Source organism: Crocodylus siamensis, chromosome 6, assembly GCF_052110815.1.
Source record: "Crocodylus siamensis isolate JL-2025a chromosome 6, ASM5211081v1, whole genome shotgun sequence".
In the NCBI taxonomy this organism is placed as follows: domain Eukaryota; kingdom Metazoa; phylum Chordata; order Crocodylia; family Crocodylidae; genus Crocodylus; species Crocodylus siamensis.
Genome location: NC_143400.1, coordinates 581,250 through 598,225, shown reverse-complemented (window position 1 = coordinate 598,225; position 16,976 = coordinate 581,250). Strand labels below are relative to the sequence as shown.

The window sequence follows — 16,976 nt, the reverse complement described above, 5'->3', positions numbered from 1 at the left end:
TCTCTTGGGTTTGGGGTCAAGGTTGACTGCAGTTTTGCTAAGAGATCACATGGTAGATTTGTCTGGGCTGGTTTGGATGGGACTGAGCCTGTCTCAGGCAGGGGTTGGACTAGATGCAGCCTCTGGAGGTCCTTTCCAGCTCCACTTCTCTATGATCCCCGTCAAGCTCCTGACAAGCCCCCATCCCCTCCTTCTCCCTCCATCCAGTCCAGCACCGCACCTTCCAGAGAGTCCTGCACATGTCTACCTTCTTGCAGATGAAGTGCTTGACCCTAATCCACAGAGCTCCCAGCTGGAGGGCAAGACCGAACTGGATCCAGTTTCCCTAAACATCAGCTTTAAGATGGGAATAAAGCAGTTGAGTTGCACGTGACTAAGAAGCTTAATAGAGGCTTTAGCAGGAGCTCATTCTGTATCCCAAAGGGGCAAACCACAACCTGACTCAACAGGTTAAATGAAGAAAGCTAAAGGATAGCGTAACTTTAGCTTTCCTGTTTTTATACATGTAGCGGCATACAAACATTTTTATAGGCCTCCTTCCTTGAGGACAATGTGCTCCTGAGTTGCCTAGCTAACATGGCTGTCTTTTCACCTAGATCCCAGCAAACCATTAACAGCCAACAGGTGCATCAAGAGAAATTCTTACCTGTTGCTTCAATGTACTCGATACATCTCTCAATAAAGATGGGAATGGGTTTTTCTGGAGTCACTACGCTTGTCAAAGGCACCCCAAAATAGAGACTTTCCCACGTGGGCTTTGTGATGGATGGCCGAGGCTTGGGCTTTGGTTTCTGCGGGAAGAAAGTGCAGGAAAGTTGAGAGAAATACCAGAATATACTCCAGGCTACAAACACAACACTAGCAAAGTCAGAAGCTGAAAAAAACAGAGCCGGAAAGACAGGCAAAAGGGGACAAATGTTTGGGCTACATATTCGCAGGAGTTTTGGAAAGCCACGCAGTCCATGAGTCCAATTTCCTGCCGCCCCACATCTCGCATAGTCAAGCAAGCCGGTGCAAAACGAGCGCGGATGACCACGGAAGGTACGGGGCCCCGAACAACCTTACCCTAAAGCTGGAAGAGCACTCAGAGGTGAATGTAAGCAAGCGTTCACGCCCACCCTCCTCTGAAAGCACGGCTCCTGGGTTTCAAACCTGCTGCTACAGATGGCACAGGCAATGTGATTCACGGGAGCCTACGTCCCAATTTACAAGGCAACATGGGAGGCATTTCAATGGACAGCTCTTCCCACTGCAGCTGCCTCAATCTCTATTGTCCCACTACCCAGGGAATTTAACTACCCACACTTCTTCTTTAGGGAGGATTAACAGGAGCTGGTTTTAGATATCGGGGAAGGTTCTGGCTGGGGTCAGGGGGAAGAGGAGCAGGGGAGGAAGCTCCCTGCTTTTTTTTTTTTTTTTTGGGGGGGGGCGGTATCACTGCAGCAATGTGACAATTTGCTCTTTAAGGCACACAGACCTGAAGAATAAAAGCAAATTTGCCAAGATAGTCTCAAAAATATTGAATGAAGTCTTAAAGGAAGCATTAACATTCACACCTGATGAGGTCCTGGGTGCAGGACCTGGGGGACAATACGAACATTGTGTATCAGAACATTTCAATCAGGGGTGACTCCATTTCAATTTAGCTTCCAGCATGATAAAAATAAGCTCCCGAAGCAGGTGTCTGGGTTTATTTTCAGCTCTCGCGAGTTGACTGTTCTCCAGCTTCTGCCCAATGTCACTGCGCTGTAACTCCAGCAGCCTAATGACCATACACAGCGGCATGACCACATCTCCCTGGAGGGAGCTCCCATCCAGATGCGGGGGCACGTGACCCCAGGACCCCCCCCCCATTGTTTATACCCGCTCCCAGCTGGAAGAGATCACTTCCTGTTTAGTCTGTGTTTCTATTAAAACTTCCTCCTCTGCAGCACAGCTGATAGGCAAGGTCGCAGCAGAACAATACTGAGCTGGTGCTAAGGATGGGCCAGCATTTATTTCTGCGCACCTTTTGTTCACGCCAGTAAAAGCAGCGAAGGATAGATTTAGAAGAGTCAGGAGATAAATTTAGTAGCTGTGTGTACCCCTGTGCTGGGCTCATCTACTGCAGGTGAGAAACCAGTGAGGTGCGATTTAAACAGGAGCCGTGCTTCCTCCCCCAAATCCACATAGCCTGCAGGTCTCGACACTCTCTCTCATTAGCTACAGGCAAGTGCTAAGTATTTTAGCACGCACCTCTCGGCCACTGATGTGCTTGCTCCACGCCAGAGTTTGATAGGTGAAACGCTGCAATGCAAACAGGCAGAGACGTTCCCCACTGGCAGATTTTGTTCCAGGATGAGGAATTAAAAAAACCCCAAAAAACCCTTGGTACCTCCACCCCTGGTAGAAATCATAGAGAAGTTAGGCCAGAAGGGACTTGCATAGCTCATCTAGTCCAAACCCCTGCCTGAGGCAGGATCATCCCTATCCAAACCATCCCAAACAAATGCACAATTATTTGGAGCCAAGAAAAATTTTACCCCATGGTCAGGTCGGTAAAGATGGGGAGGAAAGGGTTAGCCTTCCTCTGTAGTAGGGAGCATGGTTCTCTACATGGGGTCCCTCAAGTGTATACTAACAACTAATAGCAGCAGGACCTTTCCTGCCGCCGAGCCCCTGCTTTCCCTGTGGCAGGCTCGTGTGTGATGTCTTGCATCGTGTCAGGGTTGACAGTCAACTTGCAAAGAGTTTAGTGCACTTAGGATGGAGCAAACCCCTGCACCAGTGAAGGCTGGAGGTGACAAGCTGGGCAGCAGCTCTGCAGAAAAGGACCTGGGGGGAACAGGGGACAGGAAGCTGAACAGGAGCCAGCAGCGTGCCCTTGGTGCCAAGAAGGCTACCGGCATCCTGGGCTGCACTGGTAGGAGCGCTGCCAAATGATCTAGGGCAGTGATTCTTCCCCTCTATTCAGCCCTGGGGAGGCCACATCTGGAGTCTGGTGTCCAGTTGTGCCCCCCCCCCCCAATACACAAAGAATGTGGACACATTGGAGAGAGTCCAGCGGAGGACAACGCAAATGGTTGTGGGGCTGGGGGACAGGACTGGTGAGGAGAAGCTGAGGAAACCGGGCTGATTTATTCTGCAGAAGAGAAAACGGAGGGGGAGCAGCCTTCACCTCCCTGCAAGGGGGTTGCAAAGAGGATGGAGCTGAACTGTTCTCAGTGGGAGCAGACGACAGAACAAGGAGCTGCAGGGGAAGTTAGGGGTAGAAAAACTCTCGCTAGGAGAGGGGTGAAGCACTGGAACAGGCCCACCAGAGAGATGGTGGTAGCATCATCCTGGGAGGTTTCCAAGACCCAGGTAGACAAAGCCTTGTCTGGGATGATGCAGTTGGGGCTGGTCCCACTTGGAGCAGGGGGCTGGACTAGATGCGGCCTCCCCAGGTCCCTTCAACCCTCAGTGTCTATGACTCTACGATGGACTGCACAGGATAGTTAGGATAGGGATGATCCCGTCTCAGGCAGGAGGTTGGACTCTTTCATCTCTGGAGGTTCCTTCCAGCATACTTCCCTATGATTTCTATAATAATCAAAGCTGCTAGCATAACAGCACCCTCCCCGAGCTCCCAGCTGTATCAAAATTCAATGCAAACTTTACATCATAAAGCTAGCGACAAGACAAAAGGCCTTTCCTCCCCCAAACAGCTTAACGAAGTGCAGTACATTACAGCGGGACATGGTTACATAGAGGAAAACATGGGCCTTTTTTGGCTCGGCAGAGCTTTGCAACCAGCATTTTGGAAAAAAGATGCAACACTGGCATGACAGGAAGCTGTAATTGGGACGACTCCAATCACTAGAAAGCTTTCACGCTGTATATCATTTTAATGATCTGTAGCACAGAGGGGCGAAGACAGAGCACAAATCCGAAAGCCGTGAATCTCTCTCTGCCATCCTCAGAAGCAGCGTTGGGTGAAGCATACGAAGGGAATGAGGTGCTGCTGAGAAGTGTTTATGGGAAGCAGAGGGACCGACAAGCTCTAACCACCGAGCAAGCTAGCAGCCTGCTAACAGGGAGTACTGTGGAGAGGGGATGGGATGCCTGCTGCCCTGCTCCTAATGCCCCTTGCCGTCTGGGACTGAGTGAGGGTGCAAAGAAGGAAATGGGGGGATGGGCAGGGAGGGCCGGGGCACATGACTGATGAGGACAGCCTGAGGGAAATGGACTTATTTAATCTACAGAAGAGAAGATTTAATAGTAGCCTTCAAACAGGATCCAAAAAGAGGATGGAGCTGGACTGTTCTCAGCGGTGGTGGATGACAGGACAAGGAGGAATGTGCTCAGGCTCCAGCAAGGCAAGCTGAGGTTAGATATTAAAAGAAACTCTCACTAGAGGGTGGTGAAGCACTGGGACGGGTTACCCAGAGATGTGGTGGAAGCTCCACCTTCAAGGCTTTTCAGGACTGACTCAACAAAGCCCTGGCTGGGATGATGTAGTTGGGGCTGGTCCTGCTTTGAGCAGGGGTTGGACTAGATGCGACCTCCTGAGGTCCTTTCCAACCTGCATTTTCTATGATAAATTTGAGGACGCAACACATGCAAAAAGCCATCCCAGAATCCTTCCACAGCATCGGGCAACAAAAGGGTTACTGTGCCGCTCGCTGCTGGAAATGTCATCCTTCATTGCTGCTTGCCAGATGTCTAATGTACAGTCCCCTGCCCTTAGCCAGGCATGTGTCACTCATTAGGGATCCATTAAAAATGTTACACAGCAGCAGCAGGCACTCAGCGCGAAGAAAGCAACACCATTCCAACATCCATCTTCATTTACCACAGCTAATTCGCAGCTCGCGAGCCAGACGCCGGCTACGTTGAAAAAGCCCGGCTCCAAATCGGGGGGTTACAGAAAAAGCACAAATTGCCCGCACAATACTCCTGCCTGCTGCACGCCTCCCAGGCTCAGATGGAATCAAATCATTTGGTGTTTTAATGGACAGGGGCACTTCACAGCATTGCTCGCCTGCTTCCAGCTCCCAGAAAAAACCCAGCAGGTGCCCAGGATTGGTGTCAGCATTGAGAACCTCGCCACAAATGCAGCGGGGAGACAAAGAGCTAAGAGCAGGGATAGTCGGGCATTTGTACCTGCGTTGCTATGCAGGAGATGCGTCGAAATCTGCCTCGAGTCTCCCAGAGAGATGTGGGGACAAGGACACAGAAGAGACAAGGATTGCAGGACAGCTAATGAAGCAGCGTAGTCTGTAACAGTCTCCCCTTCCCTATACAGAGGCCCCAGCCACTCCTGCAACAGGCAACAAGGGTGAGAGATGGTAGGGAGTGGAAAGGACGAGGAACTAATATCCATAAACCTCCAAAGTTTCTGTTTTATATTCTGAGGAATTAAGTGATTAGAGCAGGCTACTGCCATGCATTTCCCACGCAGACTTAAAGGCAAAGCTGTGTGTATTTGAAAAAAAATTAATCATCTGGAAAACGATGAGATAATATTTAGCCATTTCAGAGGTGTCAGGAGGATTAAATGTCTGAGCAGACTGAAGACAAAAGTCCTATGCCAGTGGTTTTCAACCTGTGGTCTGCAGATCCCTGGGGGTCTGCAGACTATGTCTAAGGGGTCTGCAAAAGATGACTGTGATCAAAGTGTGTGAATACCCACACGTACAATCAAAGGGGTCCGCACCACCATTCAAAATTTTTTGCGGTTTCAAATTCTGTTGAAAACTGCTGCCCCAGACCTTAAATGCTAAGCACTGTGCCTTGGGCAACAGCATGGGAGATGACCGATATATTGGGGTGGACAAAATGTGGCCTGTGGGCCGGATGTGGCCTGCCAGGCCATTCTATCCAACCTGCAGGGCCCCTAAAAAAATTTAGAAAATTAATATTTATCTGCCCCTGGCTGCCTGTCATGCAGCCCTCAATGGCTTGCCAAAACTCAGTAATCAGCCCTCCGCCCGAAATAACTGCCCACCCCTGCGATGCACCTAAATGTGAGATGGGCAGTGTTCACTAGGTGAAACACCGGGAAAACCAGAACTGTTTGGACTCCATGTTGTGAAACAGCTTAAGGACAGGACGGACCTTAGCAAAAACTGAGGGACAAGGGCAGATCCAGAATACAGAGAAGGACTTTATGGGACACACCAACGCTCTGCCAGCTGGCACAGGAAGAGGATCTAACGGCAGTTGAGAGGAGGGAGGAAAGCGAAGGATTTCCTCTGTGACCGAGAAAGGAAGGTCTAGGTCCCGAGTGAGGCCTCCAAAGACCTTTGTGTATTTTTTCTATGCCAGGCAAGACATCCTGAGTTGGGGCATATGCTACTCCATTCCTGGAGAAGATATGGGGTGAAATGGGGACTGAAAGGTGGGGAAACCACGGCAATTATGCAGGCAGCGTTTGACAAAGCGGTCACAGACCACTGCAGAATCCCCTTTTTCCGAGCAAGACTTAAGCAACCGAAGCTGGACTCTGGTTACCAGAAGCCGTGGCATGCACCACAATAAAAATGGCTATTAAGAACCACTTGTTTCTGCACACTAGCTAGAAGTGGAAGGGCGGGGAGAGAGAGAGAGAAAGTAGGACGTTGCTTCCCAAAAAAGCAGCCCTTTTTCACTCCGATCTTTCAAGAAGTGACTATAACGTCAGCAGAAAGTGTTGGACCAGGAATGCTGGAGGGCGACGTCCTCTTCTCCCGAAACAAGCTCAATGCAGACAACGGCAAGGCAGGTTCTTCCCGGGAATGTCAACCTCAATTTAGAGAAACTCCTTTCAGCATTCATAGAGACAGCTTAGCCTCTCCAGTCCATTCAATCCTTGGCTTCTAATGAGGCTGCTAACACTGGGGTCAATTAGTGACAAGAGCGAGGATAATTTGAGAGATGCAGAGATGTCCTCCTGCTTCGGGCTGGATCAGGGTGAGGGTCCCATCAGGATACTCTAACTTTTCAAACTATCAGCCCACAGCCCCTTCAAACAAGTGAAAATCATACGTTAAAACAGACTGTGTTAAAGCTGTTGCACTGGAAGCCAGGATTAAATTAAGTCATCTCTCTTTCCAACTGTGATCGGACCAAGTGCTGAATCAGCTCCAGAAAACCTGCAGACTATGGAAGATGCTAAGAAAGGAAAGATTTATCATGGAAATCAAAGTGACTGAGAAGCAAGAAGAAGCCTGTGCTGGATCCATTTTTCTGACAGCTCGCCTGCTGAAGGTGCAGGCACCATGTGCTTTAAGTAATGCTCTTACTGCATGGAAAATATGAGGCAGGCTGCACCCAAAGCTACTGTGACCCAGTCAGGAAGATGAAGGGAAGTAAAACGGTAGGATGTCTTGCAGTGCCTGGGTGTCACACGTCCCACAGACCTGGAGGGGTTTTCCCAGGCTAAGAGAACAGCTATAACACTAAATGGAGCAGGGAAGGTTCAAGAAGGTCTTGGCGCAACACTGCAGGAAGTTCAAACCACACAAAAAGGACAGAGCCCATTCAAATGCCAACCACAACTGCTCTCTCAGCCTAACAGGTGCTGAGAGCTTCCAAACACGTCCCCACCACTCCGGATTTGAAACCTGTGAGCACTTCGCTCTCTGGTTCAGTTTCAGGCTTTGAAAGAATCACGAAGTGAGGGCTGGAAGAGACCTGGGGAGGTCACATCCAGTCCAACCCCCTCCTCGAAGCAGGACCAGCCCCAACTACAGCCTCAGCTGGGATGATGTCTACCTGGGTCTTAAACACCTCCAAGGATAGAGACTGCACTGCCTCTCTAGGTAACCTGTCCCAGTGCTTCACCACCCTCCTCATGAGAGAGTTTTTCCTAATATCCAACCTCAACTTCCCTTCCTGCAACGTGAGCCCATTGCTCCTTTTGTTATCTGCCCCCACTGAGAAGAGCCCAGCTCCATCCCCTTTGCAACCCCCTGGCAGGGAGTTGACGGCTGCTATCAAATCCCCCCTCAGTCTTCTCTTCTCCAGACTATAAAAGCCCAGCTCCTCCAGCCCCTGAACCATTTTCAAAAAAAGTTAACCAAAGGTTGAATTTTAAACCTGAAGGAGAAAATGTATTTGCAAAATCTGTCCAGTGACAAGCTCCACTATCTGAAAAGTCGCTGAGAAGATCAGAGGGAGCTGAGTCCCCTTGTGAGTGAGCAGGCTGGCTCTTGGAAGATGGTGGTCACAATGTTTTAACTGGAGTCTTCCTATTTTCAATTTACCGGATTCCAGCACCACTCTGGGAATATCTAATGGATTTTGCAAATCCCTGAAAGATCTTGATTCGATTAGAAATGGCAAGCGGTAGCTTCATTTTACATCTACGCACAGTCAAGGTTGTTAAGTGTTACTGTATTATTTAAAGCCAGGAAACCAAAATTGCTGACTAGCTAAGAGATGGTTCTGTTGGAGAGCTGTCATAGCCACAATGGTCCAGGGATCGTGCAACAAGCAAGGATTTCTTGGGGTTATATTTCTCATTGGGCCAACTGCATAGTTAAGATAGAGTTGGCCAAGCCTTCAAATGCAAGAGGTTCTTCATCAGGTCACTGCTGACTTTTCGTAAGGATGTAAGAGTTGCCATGTGCTAGGTCAGACCGTGGGTCCATCTTGCCCAGTCTCCCATGTCAGAGCGCGGATGCTGAAAGGGAGGGTGTATGCCCAGGGGGTTTCTCTCTCGCAGTCTACAGCACTGAAGGTCCAGGAAGTTCCTCTCAACAGCTCCTGATGCCCCTTTCCTCCAAGAATGTCTCCAGTCCCTTTTTGTGTCTGGCTAAACTCTTCGCTTCCCCTACATCTGTTGGCCACAAGCTTCCCCCTTTCATCCCACGCTGTGTGGAGAACGTCCTTGTTTTAGTTTTAAACCTACTCCCTAGTCATTTCATTTTGTGACCCCTCATTCTTGTCTGATGAGAGAGAGGAAACGGTAAATCTCTGTGGACTTTCTCATCACCATTTTGAATGCAAGACCTTCACCGGTGACCTGATGAAAGTGTCTTGCCTTCAAAAGCCCATCTAACTTTATCCCAGCCGTGCAGGTGGTTCAGGGAGACATACCACCCTAAGAAATCCTTGCTTCTAGCTAAGTGATGTCATGCAAGGGAGGCAGTGCAGGGCAATGAGTACAGCAATGGACTGGGACTCAGAAAAACTGGCCCGGCAGAGACCTCAGGAGTTCACAGGTCCAAACTCAGGCTCAAGGCAGAATTAGTCCTGTGAAACATCCCAAACCCTCCAGAGATACTAGGAAGAGGATCCTGCCCCCTCCCCCGACAGAGAAAGGCAACCCCTAAGACCCTCTAGTCGGGAACCTGTGGTCCTGGAGTCCTGGTAGACTCTATTTCCAGCCCTACGGTGGGCACGTGAAGTGCCCCTGGACAAGTAACAGCACCTCCATCCATCAGCTTCCCCATCTATAAAAGAGCATTTACTGCCAAGTTGGCAAAGTTCCTTGAGAGTGTATGGAAAGCACTAGATAAAAGCCAGGCATCCAATCACTTGGGCCCAAGGAGGTTCATTTATCCTCCCTCTGAGGAGAAAATACATTTACCTAACTGCATAAATGATGGACGAGAGCCTCTCCATTCCTTCACCAGCCCTTTATACCAATGCAGAGGGGACGCAAAGGCCCTGTTCAGACGGAGCTGCATTTTACATCCACAGCAAAAGAGAAATGCAGAGTTCCATCGACAGCAGAGAAAGCTGCCGTCAGTGGGTAACAAAAACTGGTACCTAGGGCTTTGTCCTCACACAGCTGAGGACTGAGACTACTCCTTTGCTCCACCGGATGCAGTTTAAATGATATAATCTTACACCAAGCCATGTTGGTTACTCAAGACAGGTGTGTCAAACTCTCCTGGGGCCCCAGGCCGGATCTGGACTGAAGGGCTCCTCACGGGCTGAGCTCAGTCACCGTGGCTGCACCACGGCAGTACCAACGGCAGCTCCAGTAGTGGTGAGGGGTCTGGAGGTAGCAAAGGGTCCAGGGTGGCAGCACTGCATTCAGGGGGCATCCAGTAGTGGAGCTGCATGGGCTGGATCCAACTCACAGGCTGTACATTTGACACCCGCTGAAAAGTACCTTTCTGGCAGTATAACTGCACCTAGGCTACGTTGCCAGGGTGTTTTACTTGGAAAGGTTTAAAGGAACCCTATTGCAAGTGACTGCTCAAGTATCCAAACCATAGGCATGAGAGAAAAACCCTGATTTATAAAACAAATTTCTGCAGCAGAAACACTGACCCATTAGCTCCCAGACCCACAGGAAGTAAAAATGTAAAACTTATTGCATTCAGCTGCTGTTTAGCATTTCAGTATAAAACACCAACAAGCAAAAGGGAACTCTGTGCAGCTGCAACATCTCTGCACATAAATTGCACGTTGGAACTTTTTCACTAACTCTAGTGAAGTCAGTCGTGATCCAGCTGCTCTCCTGCAAGGGGGTCAATGTGTAGTCGGGAGAGGTCATCTTCACGCCAGTAATTATTAGACACTGCAAAGTAACTGGAGAGCACACTTTGGTTTGGTTAATTAGGCAGGTAGTTAGGGAAAGCACTATACCCAGACCTCAATGGTCTTTAAGAACAGGAGTTCGCTTACTTTTTCCAGAACAATTCTTCCATATTAACCAGAGTCTAAGTTTTTTCTCCAACCATAGGCCTGGAAAACAGGCTGCAAGGTGCTTTTGGTGGCAACACCTATATATGCCCAACGACAAGGATATTCTGCTACTTATCTTGGTACACTGGCACCAACACGTTTATACGCAGGCTTTGTAATCAACTGTGTCATCTACTCCGCTGCTGAACGGCTATTAGCTCACCAGCAGTGACTCCCACCCCATGAGTCCTGAACCCCGTCCTCCCTTGATGCAACTGATGAGTCCAGCTCCATTATGGCAGCTTTGAGAGTGACGTTACTCTTTAGTGGCCAGAGTAAAGGGATCGGTTATCTGTATTCCCTAGGGTCCAAGGGCAAAGGTCACATTTCCATACCCTGGGAAAAGAGGAATTCGGGATCACAGTGGGAAATGACTGATCTGAACCCCCAGTGCAACAATAAAGCTGAAAGGCCTTGTATTATAGAGAACAAGGGTGGACCGGGGGGAGGAGAGGGTCACAACCCCCTGCTCCAAGCAGGACCAGCCCCATCTACACCATCCCAGGACATCCCACATTGAGAAGTGTCCAGCACGCATAGGTAGGCTGTCACCTCTCTATACCACAACCTGACATCTCAGCTCCAAGCTGGTGGATGTCTTGGAGAGGGTTTGCAAGAACCACGCAAAGGGAGAAGCCGACCGATCGCAAGAGGCTGACAGAGTCCAAGTCAGCTTCCCAACGAGAAGGCTAAGAGGTGATTTTGACTGGATTTGAAAACGTCTCCACCAGTGGGAGACAATGTGAGTGGGGGACTCTTTAAACAACTTGAAGAGAAGGAGCAACAACGAGCTGCAATGGCTGCATGCTGAAGCTGGACAAACTCCATGCAGAAGCAAGACCTAGGTTTCTTTTTAAACAGCACAAGTGAAAGATCACTTGAACCAGCTGGCAGGGAATGAAGCCGCAAGAAGTCTTGAAACCCAAACCGGATGCCGCTCTAAAAAAAATAAGCGCTGCTTGAACTACAAGTCAGTGGGCTCAATACAAAAACCTCTAGGTGGAATTCAATGGGCTGTGGTATTCAAGAGGTCAAACTGAATGACCAGAAGAGTCCCTTGTGCTACTCACATCCGTGACCAAACCCCACACTGTCACCCTGCTTTATTTCCTAGCAAAGGGAGGAAGGAGGAGAGGAATCCCAGCCTACAGCCCACTCTCCTCAGCGCAAAGACCTGTCACTTCTGCGGACAGCTCTGTGGCTCGAGGATTGGACTCTGAAGTCATCTCAAGATCCATCAGTGAGCCGTGGCAGAGATCAAGTCATTGGCAATGATTTCCTAGCACAGATGAACTTACCACAGGAATCTGCCAGAACGGGCCCCGCTGCCCCAAGGCGCACAGACAAGCCGGGCAGAGTTTTGATTCAGACTCAGAGAACATGCCAACACACTGCTGAAAACTTCACCCGGGTTTAGTGCTTGAATTATGAACAGGAATGCTGGCCAAAAATGTCTCCTCTGTTTTTATACCCTTTAAAACACTTGAAAAAATATTTCCCCATTAATTTTGCCTTTTTCTTCTACTTGGCAAATATTTGAGGTTCTCTGTGCATTTCCGACTGCGCTCAAAATTAACAGTGCCTTTCAATTTGCTTAATTGTTTGTGAATCCACAATAACGATGCCTGGCAGTTAAAGTGTGCTCCCTCTGCTGGCTCCGAAACAACCGAGCACAGGATAGTCATTCATGCACGTCCTCCATTAGTGATGGGCAGTGGGGTCGTTTCCCCCCTCCTTCCGTCTCTTGGTATCCCAATGCAAACCCTTCTGATTATAAAAGCTATCTCCTATCTAACTTACAACTGAGATCACTACATCCCATTCAAAGATATCTCCAGGTCCCCAGCTGAATGAGGTCTGTGCCTAAATTACTGCAAGGCATCCCTTTCAACTGATATATTGTTTAGCAGGCCTGGGAATAGGTATTTTTTTTCTGCAGAAAGGAGCCTGCCACATCAACCTTTTCCACATGTCTCAGACTGCACCGCCGAGTCCTCCACAAATGCAAGACTGGGCCACTTATGGGTGAAGATGCAAAGAGATTCACCTTTTAATGAAGGCTGGCTCCCAGCAGAGCTCTCCGCAGTGAAGAGCGCGTGCTGTGGGTCTCACGGCGGAGAATGTGATTTGCTAAAAATAGGCGTTAGCTTATTTCAATTTAATTCCCGCTGTGTTAAGCTGTGACCAATTTTTTTTCTTCTTTTTTTAAGAGCTTCTATTTTTGTAATTAAAAGCAAGCACACAACACCAAGAGGTTTCAAAACTGCAAAACCCTCTCCAGTTCAAAACAATCCCTCAAATGGGGATTGTACTGAGGCTGTCCCCCCTCTGTTTTTCAGGAACAGGGCTCCAACCGCAACGAAAAGGCCTGTACCCGGCTGGCCCAGAGACAGCCACTTCAATCATGAAATCCTGACTGCTTGGCAAAGCGGTCGCAACATTGAGTTTGAAGATGAGAGAGCGAGAATATGCTTCCATTCAGCGGCTATTTCTTGTTCATTGTGGCGAGCGTGCTTTTAAAGGCAAACTTCACCAAATAATCTGGGGACAGGTTAGTGTAGAGCAGTGGGTTCTCCACCTTTCTGGACTCAAGGCAACCTCCCTGGACTCAAGGACATTTCAGGAACTTATTTCTACATCAGTGTGCTTACCTCCTTACACAGGGGCTGGCATCTGGTCCCTCAGATCCCCACAGGTTGGGAAATTTGGTGGCAGGAGAACAGTGGCAAGTAATACAGTCACCTTCTCCCGCCGCGACAGGTCAGAGCCAAGCCAAGCCAAGCCAAGCCAAGCCATACCCCCTTCCCTCTACACAGCACCCCTGCCATGGCCCTGGGTTGAGGCCAGGCTGCCCTTGCCCCCGCCCCTCTCTGCATGTCTGGATGGGGCCCTGCTGTGCCTACCCCCACTGCCAGATCAGGACCACCAGCTGCATCCGGCCCACGGACAGACTGGACGCTGGCCACCAGGCCTGCTGAGCAAAAAGGCTGAGCACCTCTGGGGTAAAGCAAGGAGTGTCATTGCCCTTCCCAAATCATTCAAGATGAGCCTTTGCCAGGAATTCACTTTACAGAAACCAAACTGTAACCCAATGACTCTCAACCGAAGTGCCAGGGCGCTGACAGATCCTTTGAAGACAAGCTTTTCCCAAATGTTAAGGGTGCCTCGAGTCCAAAGAAGCAGGGACCACTGCTGTAACCCGATTGGCTCGGCTCCCATCTTAATTGCAGGTGGGCACCGCGCTGAGCTGTACGGTTCCTTCACAAGCCTTTTCCCCCCATAAGACTATACAGATTTCATCGCATTCAAGTCATCTATCAAAATTCACTGCTCTTCTAAAGAGTGGGCAAACCCAAGTGATTTCCCTAACTGGGTTTAGTTCATAATTCAAATCTCCACCTCCAAATCAAAATTTAAATTAAAAAAAAAATTATACATAAAATCTTCTTTTGGGGCTGATTCTACATTTCTGGTTATTGAAGGATAATCAACATATGTAGAGAACAGGTATATAATAACCTACACTTTCTCACTCACGAGACCATCTGAGTCATCTTGTATCCAAGTGGTAAAACCGTGCCAGCAGGAATAAAAATGACATTCAGCTGCTTTTCTAAAGGAAGTTTAGAAATCAGATTCCCAGCCCACTAAAGTCCATGTCCAACAAACTTAGTATCTTCTCCTAGACGTAGTCTTACAAACACACTGATGAGCATGCGAGGGAAAGGATGCTCTGCATGGGTATGAAAGAGCACGCATTAGTGGAGAGAGTCCTCATATAGGCATACGCCACTCTGCGACCAAATGGACGCAGCAGCGTCCTCCTGTGACAAAGGGCTGATCTGCAAACAGCTGAGATGGCCAGACCAAAAAACCCCCCCAACAAATCATGACAAATGCAGCCAGACATGACTGCGATGACCGCTGCCCTGGGAAACAACAGAAGATGAAACGTTTAGTTTGCCCCCACAGTGGGATCGTTACCTGGGGTGTCAACAGTGCAGCTTGAGAGCAAGGAGCTCATCTCACAAATGAGGGAGGTGAGAGGCAGCTTCCCAGCCCTCTCCCCATTAGCATGCTGCGCGCACTGCGATATGGCTCGATCTGCTATTCTTACCCGGAGCACTTTGACTCCTGACGTTGGCATTGGGATACACCAACTCTTCTCAGCACACAGTGGACTTTGTTCCCTTATACACATACGCTATTCTTTCACGGCAGCCTTCTAAAATGCAAGGAAGAGATTTCTGCTTCCTCCCAACCCCCTCCGCCCGCATACCTTCAAGTGATAGAGTCCAGCACTTATTTATAGGCACTTGGATGCTACACTGTAGAAATGCCTATGATTTATGGCCCAATGCCAGAGTTAGACCAGACTTATTTTTCATTTTCTGGGAAGACAGAGGATAGTCACTCAAAGACTGATTAAATCTCTGATCGCTGCATCCACGTCAATGTCCCCAGCATCTGAGCAGGCTCAGATCTGGGAAATTTTCATTGCCAGTGAGTGGTCTTCCAAGATATCCCCAACCCCTGAAAAGCAGTCCTCTGCTTTCTACAGCGGTTTTTTATGCGATGTGGAAATTGGATCTAAAAAGGACAGCTTACTGCAAGCGTGACACCAGCAGTGTTACCAGGCATACACCAAAGTCTCTGGCCCGTATTATCCTGCTCTTCTAATCATTAAACGACATTTCTCATAAATGGAGAAACATCTTTTCAGCAGCAGGCTGAAGGAAGAGCAGCTACAAGTGGTGTGATTTACACATCGTTAGAAGCAGCAATTTAGTTTTATGGGTTTCATCATCACCAAGTTTATGTTGTTGCTAGAAGATGAAGCCACTGCAACTTGACTCTCTTAGACAAAGTCTTCTTCAAATGAAATGGGAGGAAGTGCATAATTAATGCACGTGAACAACCTTACCGCTGCCCTCCTATGCAATAATGGCTTGATTTATATGAGCCCAGATGAGATCATACTGTCTTTCAGGACAGAGGGGGTCATTATTGTTCTTTCTTCCCTGTCCTACCACCACAAAAGAGTCAAGTGAAGGTGTTTTTGGTGCCTTCATGATCCGGTTTCTTACCTTAGCACGTTTCATTTCTTGTACGACTGAAATTCTCAATTCCTTTCATCTGCAATGCTTTATTTTTGGATACCCACTCCCTCATGACACTTACTCACCTTTTATTACCAATACATATTATTAACCTAACTGCAGTTTCTTGCTTGCAAAGACATGATCCAAGCACTAAGTAGGAAGTCCAAAGGGAACGCTACTGCACAAGGTTTCTAATTGCAGCACAAACCCCAATCTTTACCACCCTGGATCAAAATAAAGCAGCTAAAGAGGACAGGTCACTTTTCCCCATGTACAAGCTCCTCACTGCTTCAGGGGGCCATGCTGTGGGGATGAACAGCAAAACTTAGCCCCTAATGAGAGAGGCATTCAACCAAGTCCCCCCATGTGCCTTTCTGCGGCTCAGTGGAGTGGAGGAAGAAGTGCTACACAGAGCTTTCAACCACTGACACTTAACTGAGTATGTAACCACGGAAATCGGGAGAGCTGGGTAGGTACCCGGCTGATAAGGATTCTTGTCACCAGCCCAGAGGCCCTCATCCCACTAAGGTTTGCACACAACAGAAGTGTCGAATGAAAAGCAGCTGCACAGGAAGGGAGGCAAAAGGGCCAGGAACTTCTGATGTCACTAAAGGAGATCTCATCGCCAGGATCAGAACAGATAGAGTGATCATTCATGAAGCTCGATTCATGCTGCATTTCTTTAGATGCAGCTTGTGTCTTCAGAGGCAATTTTTAACCACACAGGAAGGTAAAAGTCTCTTATTCACTAGGATCATTAAAAACAAAACAGATGGACAGATGTTCATTTTTAATGGATGCAATCTTTATCTAAATGCAGGTCAAAAAATTTTTTTTGATTTACTTAACTCTTAAAAAATATATATATTCTGCCCTCAAAAGACTTCATATTTGGAGAGGTGCTTTTCAAAACAAAGCAGTTCACGCACTGCTTTAAGTACAATTTGTAGCCCTAGTGTTTGCACTGAAGTTGCATTTAATGCCCGTATCATAACCGGAGGGTGGAAATCTAGCAGCAGAGCAAAAATCCCAACGCAATAGGTTATTTATGGCACGATTCACCTCAACCATTCCCAGTTTGCAAGTCTTGGGTCAGAAGTGAACCAGCTAATCCACACTGCCTTTCAGAGAGAGGCTAAATGAATGTTTGGCCTTAGACCAATTCTTGCTAAACAGGTTATCTATATAAAAAGTTCACCCTGCCATTACTGCCAGGATGGCCACAGGCAC

The 16,976-nt window shown here is 48.4% G+C and overlaps 1 protein-coding gene across 2 annotated transcripts in view; it reads right to left on the bottom strand.

Moving 5' to 3' along the window:
- The window catches only part of ARHGAP35 (Rho GTPase activating protein 35), a 105,146-nt gene that overhangs the window by 47,053 nt on the left and 41,117 nt on the right, over positions 1 to 16,976 (bottom strand). For both annotated transcript variants that reach the window (XM_090056065.1, XM_090056066.1), the window contains one exon: positions 647 to 791. In XM_090056065.1, coding sequence (XP_089912191.1) covers positions 647 to 791 — 145 coding nt within the window. The remainder of the gene's footprint in view (positions 1 to 646; positions 792 to 16,976) is intronic.